The sequence below is a fragment of the Neltuma alba genome, unplaced genomic scaffold (genome assembly GCF_004799145.2).
Source record: "Neltuma alba isolate B1F8T4 unplaced genomic scaffold, ASM479914v2 tig00011814_pilon, whole genome shotgun sequence".
Classification (NCBI taxonomy): domain Eukaryota; kingdom Viridiplantae; phylum Streptophyta; class Magnoliopsida; order Fabales; family Fabaceae; genus Neltuma; species Neltuma alba.
This window is the reverse complement of record NW_021636429.1, coordinates 103,298-114,916: the sequence shown is the minus strand read 5'-3', so window position 1 is coordinate 114,916 and position 11,619 is coordinate 103,298. Positions and strand designations below refer to the sequence as shown.

General features: G+C 32.0%; 1 protein-coding gene across 1 annotated transcript; it reads right to left on the bottom strand.

The window, feature by feature from the left end:
• Window positions 1–759: 759 nt before the first annotated feature.
• LOC114718145 (B3 domain-containing protein At2g33720-like) lies at window positions 760–1,509 on the bottom strand. Its single transcript, XM_028903406.1, has one exon. The coding sequence runs from the start codon at window positions 1,507–1,509 to the stop codon at window positions 760–762; it is 750 nt and encodes a 249-aa protein (XP_028759239.1).
• Window positions 1,510–11,619: the final 10,110 nt, after the last annotated feature.

Sequence of the window (11,619 nt, the reverse complement as noted above, 5' to 3'; positions counted from 1 at the left end):
GGGTCGGCTTGCTTAGGACTTTCCAAATGCAGATAATTGATGCAATCAGGGATAATCAATCCTATTAGAATAATGCACAGAAAATCTTGAGAATATAACATTTGAAACCAGAGAATGATCAATCCTACTTACTACTGAAACCTATTTGTTGAAGATATAAGGATGTGGGCATATATATTGATCGAGTCATTGATATATATATATATATATATATATATTTATATATATGTACCTTCAGATATATGAACTACATAAAGTGCTATTAAAAAACATGAGAGAAAACTCATTCAAAGCCTTCTAAAATCTGGATTATATCTTTACTGGATAATCTCCAATATTGAAGGTTGGGCTTGATTTTTAACACAATTGTGACAACTAGCATTAGTTAATTAATGTTCTATGTTGAATTGGATTTAGTGGCTAATTAGTTAATATCCTGGAAATATTAAACGATCACTTCATGTCTTCGTCTCATAAACTGAGGAGACTACCCATGAACTTAAGGGCAGCCAAGAACTACCCAGATAATTAAGATAACCTGCATGTATTTATAATACATCCACACACACACACACACACATGTATATGTATATAGAAACACGTATAGCAGGCAAGAAGTTTGCAGATTTTATTGCTAGAGGAGAGGTTCATTAATTATAACTAAAACGGTAGAAGAAAGATATTACTTTTCCGAGTACTCATCAGATCGATTGAGCCCTCAAGAAAGATATTAACAAGTTGGTTGGAATCTAGAAACACTTACTCCGCCATAACTGATAATCGCTTGAGAACGGAGAAATTAAAGCAGAAGTTGTAGGGATCCCATTGAAGGCCAATCTCATCTCCTTTCTTCAAGTTCCTCCTCTTCACAAAGTCTTGATTCCAGTTTCCTATCAGGACGTAGTTCTTGATGGAAGCCCATTGCTTCAGAACCAGCTGGTGCATGGACTTGGTTTCTAAATCCCACACCCTCACTGGCCTTCCCCTTATCAGTAATTCCTCACTCTTACTGTTATTGTTGTTATTACTTCCCATCAATGAAACTACCAGGTCCTCCATCGAATTTTCCGAGGTCAACATTAGCCTATTCAGCTTCCCGAGGTCGCTGGTTGTCAGAACCTTCTTGATCTTCCATGGGTCATCGTAAAGCCTCAAAGCAGTAGAGCAGCGGCCATAAGATGACTGGCTGATATTGCTCTCATGATGCCTTTCTTCTTTCTTCGTAAAGAAATAGTTATAAGGAGGATATGATGCTTTTCTCTCTCTGTTATTACTATTTCTCTTGGAAAAATACTGATGGGTACCTCTGGTTCTGGTTTTGGAGGAGGCTACCGAGGAGGAGAAGGAAGAAGAAAGAGATAACTCAGTAGAAACTGTGAAGTTCGGAGGAGCAGGAGAAGATGATGATGATGATGATTCCTGCAAACCTTTAGAAATATGATTTTCAGAGAATACGTTGAAGAAACCACCATGAGGTTGTTGACGATGGTGAGGATGATTCCTTTCCATCTGCAGATAGAAGGATAGATAGAGAGAATATAGCTTTTGATAACCTTGTGGCAAAGGGCAACATATATACACAAACACGCACGCACACATATATATAACTGACGCACTTGTACGGTGACACCCACAAGTCTAACACAGATGATGCCCTAGTTTATGTGCATAAAACGGAAGAATCCTTTGCCCACAGTTGGCGTGCCGACGTCATAATGGAATAACGTGCGTCAAATTATATTAATGCGACTTTTGTCGCGTCATTGTCCGTACTTGTGACCGGTGGATCCTGCAATTGTTTGTATATTCTGTTTGTGTGATAAAAAATTCCAAGGGAACTAGTTTCGCTGACTCACAAGGGATCCAACGGTTCAGATTAGATTTTTTTTTCACTTCATTTTTTAAAAAATTTATATTAAATTTCGAAAGCCAAAATAATACTCTTCCGGTTCTAAATATAAGACCCATTTTATAGTGTAAATTACACTACAAAACAGGTATTATATTTAGTACCCGAGGAATATGAATTAGCAAACGATAAATGAATAAAGTTGTTGCGTCCAATCAATGCGAGGGGTGTTACTTTGTTTTTTTTCTCTCCTTCGATATTCGACGATTGTGCTAGTTTTGAGTCTGCGACTACCCGATTACAGTTCAAACTATCATTTTCTTCATCACATCTTATTATTCACACATGGGACCGATGAAATTGCATGTGGGGGCTAGCTTCTTCTTGTTCATCAAGCCCATAGAACTAATTTGTGTTTTCATAATTTCCCCCAAATCAATTGTGGTTATAATATATAGGTTAAAGTATGCATATTCTCATGAATTTTGAAACAAATAATTCCCATGATCTTTAAAACTTAACAATGAATCAAACTTGAAATTAATCAAGAGAAACATTATTCATTCTTACTGGTCAGTACTAAAACCCTTTCGAGAAGTCTATAGTATAAGGAGATTAGTCACTGCTATCAACGATGGATACTCTTTGCTAAAAAAAAAAGGGAACAAACTGCAAGATGAGAGTGACCATATATATATATGTATGCAATGTTGAAACTCTCTTATAGTTGTTAATGGTCAGTCTCTTTTTCATTTGGTTTAATGTTAGCAAGTCTGTTCGGACATTCCTTAGGACATAAAGTAGTTGACGAGTTGTCACCCAACCAGAAAAAAAAAAGGAGAGGAAAAGCAAAGAAGGAAAGAAAGTTGACGCGTTACATGATAATATAAAGATAAAAATACAGAATCTCAAGCTTCTATAAATGTGCCATGTGGCAAATGATGTTTGGTATTCCATTTTTGAGATGGTGATGGCATCCATAAAGGAACCGAAAAAATTTAGTGCTCTCTGAGATTCTGCGTCCTGTGCTATATGTTCTGTTTGGACCAGGCATCTATGATCAATTTAGGCCTTTCGCTGTGGCGAACATTGATTATATATCATATACACAAAAGGCAAAAAAAAAAAAAAAGGAGATGAGAGTATGAAATGATATAATAAAAGATTATATTTTAATTTGGAGATAATTTATACACACACACACGTACTTCAAGTTTTATGATTTTTTATCAGCAAACTTTTTGTTATTGATATCATTAATTATTGATGCTTTTATATTTTCTTGTATGGATAAGGATGTATTAGATATGATTTTATCATTAACTAAGCTATGTGCATCTCTATGTTAGCAACGCTTCCATATGATTTTATCATCACATTCGTAGCGGGTTTAAACTTAAAATTTTTTGAGTTATGAGAGAACTTTTTACCAATTAAACTAATTTTGGTTGGCTTTCTATCTTTATATGTTTTTCATCCAAAAAATCTTCCAACCGATATATCACACTTTGAACCATTTATGACTCTTCTGGTATGAGAAAAATCGAAGGAAGGAGAGGGGAGAAAATTTTTAATAGGTTCAATTTAAAAAATTAAAAAAATAGAATTAAAATATTTTAATTATTTTTCTTACCTTTTTATTTTACATCTTATCTCTTTAAAAATTTTAAAACTCTAACTTTCCAAATTTTTTAAATCGAACCATTAAAATTTTTCTTCTCTCTCTCAATTTTCCACTGAAAAAACATATCATTAGTTTACTATTGAAGTGCTAGATGCACCTGAGAAAAAAGATCAGGGTGTGGGATGTAACTTTATCCTTAATTTAATCAAGGTTTAATGTAAACTTTGGCCCTTCAAGTTTACTCTTATTTAGTTTTGGTCCTTTAAGTTTCAAACTATCGGTTTTAGTTCCTTAAATTTCTTTTCATTTAAAATATTAGTCCCTATAATCCAGTAAAAACTTGAATCATTTTGTCTTTTAAGGACCAAAATATATGGTTTAAAAATTGAAAGATTAAAACCAAAATGAGAATAAATTTGAGGGAGCAAACATTACATTAACCTTTTAATCAATAAGTCTTGGTGTTTGGGCTAGAAGTCCAAATGGTATATCATTAGACAAGAAACTATAATAATATTAATGATTACGGGGGTGTTTGGATACCTCAAGAATCACTTTTCCACAAATCGAGACAAACTCCTCCACATATTTACTTCGTATACCGTAAAGATACTTCTAAAACCATGATTTTGATCTTATCTAAACACACCCTAAATGGCATGCAAGGTGGCCCGCTTAATCATTTGGCAATGTTGGATGTTGATGGCTCGTTTGGAATGAGCATAGCATGGCTTGGTTAAGGATTTGCGGAAATGCTCCAATGCACAAACAGGACCTTTTGTTGAGATAAGTGGGACCCTTGAAGGACTCAACCAGATGATTCTCATAAAGAAGTGTTTGTGTCACCGAGTGGGTGTGTGTGGGGTACGCGCTATAAAGCCCAACCCTAATCCAACAATAACAAGGGGATGTATAAGCCATATATTTGTTCATGACTTGTAAATAGGAAAATTAATTAGTGATAAATATTAATTATTTTAATTATAAATCATCCAAAAGCAAGCCTCAATAAGTTCTCTATATATATATATATTATTGTAATTGTGAGATTGCTGATAAAATTAAAACAGGAATAATACAATAATGATAACTTTGATAGGATATGCTACACTCAGAAGAACAACATCCCTTTTTCCTCTCTTTTTCTTAACCAAAAATAAGGAGTGAGAATGAAGGAGCATCTTCTGCTATATAGTTGTGTCCACACAAAACCATACATACTTTCCAAAGAATTATATTAAAGACAGGCTCAGTGAATTTGCCAATCAGGGCTCTGCACACACACACGCATATATTTACATATATATATTTATATTTATATATCCCCTTCCATTTTAATTTCTGAAGCCTGCCCTTCTTCTTCCTTCACCATCCAAAGATGCATGCATCTTCTCATCTTTTCTTTTTATATATATAATCTTTTGAAATTATCAAATACGAATACTCTCAGCTTATTTCATGAGTACATATGGTATTCTTTTTTTCGACCTTGAGTATATATAGTATTCTTAATTATTTAGAAATTGTAATTTTTTTGCCAACTTATTAAAAAAGGGATTGAAACTTAAAAAACAAAAAAAACTATGCACTCCTTCTAACGTTCTTCATATAACTTACAAGAGTTAGTTAATTAAATTCGGTAAGTTTGAGGAAAGCAAATAAATTACTTAGTAATCATTTTCCCGATATTATAAATAGAGGAAAAATGCCTATGTATATGTATGGGTGTTTATGCACATATTCCATAGCTTAGCAGATTTTTTTTTTTTGGTTAGAATAATCTAATCAATATCATTAATAATATGTCATCATCAATAATAACATAAAATATACACATTTTAATTGGATTTAAATTTATATATATTTGTGTGTGTATACATATGTATATACAATCTTCTGAAAAACTACTGAGCTATTATTATCCCATGCATGCACAAATAAAAAAAAATCATATAGGATATATGACTCACTCTTCAAACTTTATATATGGCTAATTTACATTAAAAAAAAATCAATTATGTGAAGACTTGATAGTAAGAGCAAGGTTTAGACTTCATTCAAAATTCCGATTATAAACACTTATAAATAAATAAGTTGCTATTTAAGAAATATGAGATTGACGGTTGGGAATTTGATTATCTCTTCATGGCAAAGTACTGAAAACTGGACCAATTACTGAACTGATAAAGGCAATAGGTCAAGGGTTAATAGATTAGACCGGAATCAACTTGAGAGTCAAACTGGTGAGAAATAAAAAATTAAAAAATAATTTAAATTTTTATCATACCATCTAAGGACTAAATATTAATTCATTACCTTGAATTACAAACATAATAATTATATACTTACAATTTATTTGACAAATTCACATCATAGTGGAGTATCATATTAAAAAAATCACTATATATTAATCCAATAACCCTGGAAAACTATCAAAATAGATATATGATAGCAAAATATTCCTGCAATACATTAATCACTAAACTAATAATTATCAATAACTTAAGAGAGAGAAAAAGGTTTTTGGCTCAAAATAATTTTTTTTTTTAAAAAGCAATCGGGTTAACCCACCAAACCCATATAGGTTTGGTGGGTTAACCAGGTTGGTCCGGTTTACATCGTATCACCTTCGAATCAATTTGACTCCGATCTGTACGGTTGACCAGACTGGTTACCTAGCTGATTTGCTGGTTTTTAGACTGGATCGGCTAGTCTAGTTCGAGTTTGCATATCATGCTTCATAGTAAAATTTCTAGCAAGTCAAAGAGCTCCACATGCTTTTGTCCCCTTATGATTTACTCTACTTTTGAGAGAACCCAAAGGGCCAAAAAAAATATGCACTTATTCTCACCAGAGGCTGATCATATTCATGTTCTTCCACTCTTAAAAAAAAAGAAAGAGAAAATTAGAGTTAATATAATTTTTGGTCTTTTAAATTTACACAAGTTTTAATTTTGGTTTCTTAAGTTTTAAATTATGGGTTTTGAATTTTGATCCTCTATGGGTAAAATAGTCCATGTTTTTATTAAATTATTGGGATAAATGTTTTAGACAAAAAAAAACTTGTTTGAAATTTGAGGGACCAAAACGAAAATAAAAACAAATGTGAGGATCAAAAACTGTATTAGCTCAAAGAATATATATATATATATATATATAGATATATATTTATATATAAACCTCACATTTCTGCCCCGCAGTACCGTAGAGATTATTTTCTGAAAAAAATCTTCGAACTAGTATTCTTTTATTTGAAGCAGAAAAAATATCTATAAATCAGCATATACAATTATCAATAAACCTGAGAAATAATATATAATTCATAAACTCAAGTCAGCAAGGTTTTAAGTTAATACTAACTCCTATTAATATAAGAATTAGTTAGGAGTTAAATTTGGTTTTACATATAAAACTCAAATTCATCTTGTTTCCCATCTTTTTTTAAAATGTTTCACCGGGAAATAGTTTCAATCATTTAATACATATTATTGAATAAGATAGTTTGGAGAGACCAACATATATAATTTAACTAATTTTTTTAATATTTATAAATTAATTGTTTAGTTCTTATATAGAAAGTATTTGGAGAAGCATAAGGGATTTAGATATATTATTGTGGGCAACAATAGCCCCTCGACCCTTTAAAATATTCTCGTACGTGTTTGACCATAATACTAGGATAGCAACAAAGAATTCGTTTCCATGCGTTTTCAGCCGCACACGGAATAATAGAATAAGTGACATTACAAGGAACGTATAGCTTCATCGGAGATTTTTTTTCTGCACTTGTATTAATATATATATATATATATATATGTATATGTATATGTATATATGCATGTGAATGAAAAACTGATGCACAAATGCGTAGAAAAGGTACAACTCAGGCGAAATTCCTACTTTTAGTTATTAAAATGTGTATATATATATTTGTAAATTTATCTATAAATATTTATAAGTTGCCGTATAAGCTTTTCTAATATAACATGGGCGGTTGTTATTTTGCCATCTTTAATTGTTAAAATACACATATGTACTTGACTATCTTCGGTCCTAATTATAAGAGCTAGTTGACTAATTTGAGGAGATTAAAGAAATAAAATAAGTTAGTTATTTATAATGAATAGGTGTTATCTTTCCTAAAATATCCTTGTTAATCAAGTGTATTGGCTAGAACTATTATTATTAGAAAGATTTTCTTGAAAAAAATACATAAATATGATAGACAAAATAGATTTTAATCTTATATTTATGACCAAAATAAAAGTCAAACAAAACTTAACATATATAAGCAGGTTGAACTAAATTTTTTCCATGCGTAAATTATTGCGAGAAAATACAAAGGCTACAGAGCCTTTTATACTCTTTCATTCCCTGTCCCACATAATCTCAAAGCACAGAGCTGTGACACAATTTAACTCAGCCCTTTCCTCACCTTATTAATATTATGATCTAGAATGGGCCGAGAGAAGAGAAAACTAATATTCAGTTCTATTTCAATTAAACGTGTATGATCTGTTCATGATTATTTATATCCTCAAACCCAATAATTCCGAAGAATTAAATATGAAAATATTCTAAAAATTAAATGCAAATATTCTGAAATAATAAAAAATAACAATATCATGAAAAGATAATAAATGCAACAATTACAAGAAATAAAACAAAATATTCTAAATCTGCAACCTGAATTTTAAATCTTATTTTTCCGCTCTTTCTAGTTTTTTTTTCATCATATTCCTTTCTCATTATTATATAAAGGGTTAAGTTGCATTCAGCACTCCAATTTATTTTCTCTTTTGCATCCAACACCTTAAAATATGTTTTTAAGTGTGTCTAGCACTGTAAAATATTTTCGTGTGCATCCAACATCCTAAAGTATTTTTAGCACCCTAAAAAAAATTTTGGGCATCCAGCATCAAGGCCAAAAAAATACTGTAAGATACTGAACGCACTTGAAAAATGTTTCAGAGTGATAGATGTATCACAAAATGCTTTAGGATACTGAATGAACCTGAAAAAATATTTCGGGATGCTGATGCACCTTAACCCTTATATAAATAAACTATGTATATATCTACAAAGTGTGAGGGATTCTCCTCGGGGGGCTAACGCTTTGTTTGGAGTTCTTATTCATATAATTGATATATACACCCTCATAACTTGTTAGATTTATCCTAACATGGCCTTCCCGAAGTTGATTCAATTCAATGTTTCTTTACGTGCATGGTTTGTTAGAGAAGGTTTGATGATTATGATAAATGTAGAGCATTTGAAGAATCATTCTTTTCAAAGGTGGTGGGTGTTCTTGACGATAGACTTGGGAGTTATCAAACGTCAACTATAAACAACATTCTTTCATTCTTTCTGTCGACATCCAACTAATGTTCTTCCACCTTTTACTTTTCCATCAAGATAAGGTTTTTGCAGGCAACGACGTTTTCCTATATATCCATCATATATTCGCCTGTGCATGTTGTAGGAAATATTACCTCTGGTTTTTAATATAAGAGTTTGTTTGACTTTTATTTTAATCATAAATATAAGATCTCAATTCACTTTGTCTCTCATATTTATTCATCGTTTTCCAAGATAGTTCTTATAATAATGATAGTTGTAACCAATATACTATATCAATAAGGATATTTTAAAAAAGATAATGCTTACTTATTACAAATAACTAACTTAACTAGTTTCTACTCAAATTAGTCAACTAGCTTTTATATTAAACACCAGAGATAGTATCTCTGTCATTTCTTTGACTCTCCATTATGTATGCCTTTGACTTTAGAATTATACATGTTTAATACGGATTAGTAATATTTAAAAGAAATATATTCAATTGGTCGATTATGCTTATGAATCTATGGACAAATCAAGTATACATGGATGATTAAAAAAAATGATGAAAATGGAACAAAATTGCACGAATCGACGGTGAATGTGAGCCGCTAATGATTAAGAAAAAAACGCTGGTAAGTGAATGAGAACATGAAAATATATTCAATCATATTGGACAAATAAGCAAAATAATCTCATTGTATATATCGTCGCCTTCGATTCGAAAAGGACGGAGGAAAGGAGGTCGCGGCCGCAATTCATGAGATATGCTCCATTTGGCATTTAATATGGGCTAAAGTATACTTTTTGTGGGGGAAGAAGTATTTCTGCCCAAGTTTAGTCAAGAGGTATAAAACTACTTTACACACAGTATTTTATGAAAACATTTTTTTTTTCCTTCGCTGAAATTTTGAGAAAAGGTTGAAAATTTTGTGGGGGAAAATGTATTTCTTCTTGAATTTTTCACGAAAATTACACTGGGAGACTGAACTTCATGAGATATGCTCCATTTGGTATTTAATATAGGCTAAAATATACATTTGGTCTTTTAACTTTATCTAATATTTCAATTTGATCATTTGACTTTAAAAAGTATACTTTTAATCCTTTAATCCCAAAATTGTTAGCTTAGAATGATAATTTTTTGTAACAATTATGGTTGTTTTGAATATTAAACTTAATATGTTAGCATTTAGTAATTTTTTATCAACATTCAAAAGCTCAATATCATCATTTTTTATTAACAGGTTTAGAGTTAAAGAACTAAAAGTTTACTTTTTGAAGTTAAGGATAAAAATAAAACCTTGTGTAAAGTTAAGGGATTAAAAGTATACTTTAGCCTTTGATATAAGAGTTGCTTAACTAATTTGAATAAGTTAGGAAATTTAGATAAATTAATTAATTATAACAAATGCAGCATAATCTTCATAAGATATGCCAATATCACATTAAATTATGTCTTAATTTATAAGTTAGGTATATTAATTTGAAAAAAAATGATAAATGTGAATAAAAAAATTATTAATATTTTATATTTAGAATTAAATTACTTTAAATTAGTCCTCACATAAAGAATTCAGAAAATATATTAATAGGCTCATCATTTTTATTCATTTCTCCCCCGATGCTGGGCGTTATTGTTTTGGGTCTTTCTTAATTAAGATTATGTTTGTGGGCTATTGGGCTTGGTATATTGGTCTTATTTCAGTTTCGTTTTGTTTGTTTTAGTTCCCGAACAAAAATGTCTCCCATGGAGTAAAATCAAGAGAGGGGAAGAGTTCTGGGCCTGCATGAAAGAAGACCAATTTGGTGTTAAATTTATAGGGTTACGTGAAAAGTTTGGATTTTTATGCAGGCCCAATTAATTTTTATTAATTGTGTATTTAACCCCCAAAATTCCTGGAATCATGCATCCGCCTCATATCCTACTTTCCACGTCATACATCCGCCTCATATCTTTTGACATTTTTACCGTAATTATTATTTTGACCCCTTTTGGAAAGTTACTTTTTTTTTGGGTAAAAAAACAAAGCTCAAAACTGCCCAGAAGTGTTTGGCAACCTTTAAAAGTGTTTCTCAAAAACACTTTTCCGCAAAACAAAGCAAACTCTTTCACATATTTACTTCGTAAATTGTAAAAACACTTCTGAAATCAATGTTTGGTTTCCATCCAAACACCTCCTAAGTATGATAGTGCAGCATGGCATCAAGAGTGACGCATTCTGAGATAGCCGGCAGGGTATAAGAAAAACAATGAACTCCAGGTGATACACTGAGTGCTTCCTTCGCTAGGAGATCTGCTACAACGTTAGTCTCCCGTCTGCCCCTTTGAATCTGAGCAGACCACTCTCGTTCCAATAAACTATGGATTTCTCCAAACAAAGCTTCATGTAGTCCTTCAACCTCTGCACGATTCAGCACAAGCTCCACTACTTCCGAGCAATCTGACTCCATGATCATGTGGCGGTTACCTGAATCCCATGCATACTTCAGGCCCCAAAGAACAGCCCCTGCTTCAGCTCCAAAACTGTCTCCCTTTCCCAGATTACAGAGGAAGCCTCCGAGAACACTACCATCCCAACTACGCATTAAACTTCCACAAGCGTGTTCCTCATATGCATGTGAGAACGCACCATCAACGTTCATTTTCATGTATCCTCTATCAGGTGGAACCCACCTTCCCTCTCCAACCCCATACCTCCTGCGTTTGGAGCTAGAAACAGTCAGCCACTTAGTACAGGCCTTTACAAAAGCAAGAACTTCCTCCGCTGTTATCTCCTTCCCGTCAAACAAACAAGAAGCTCGT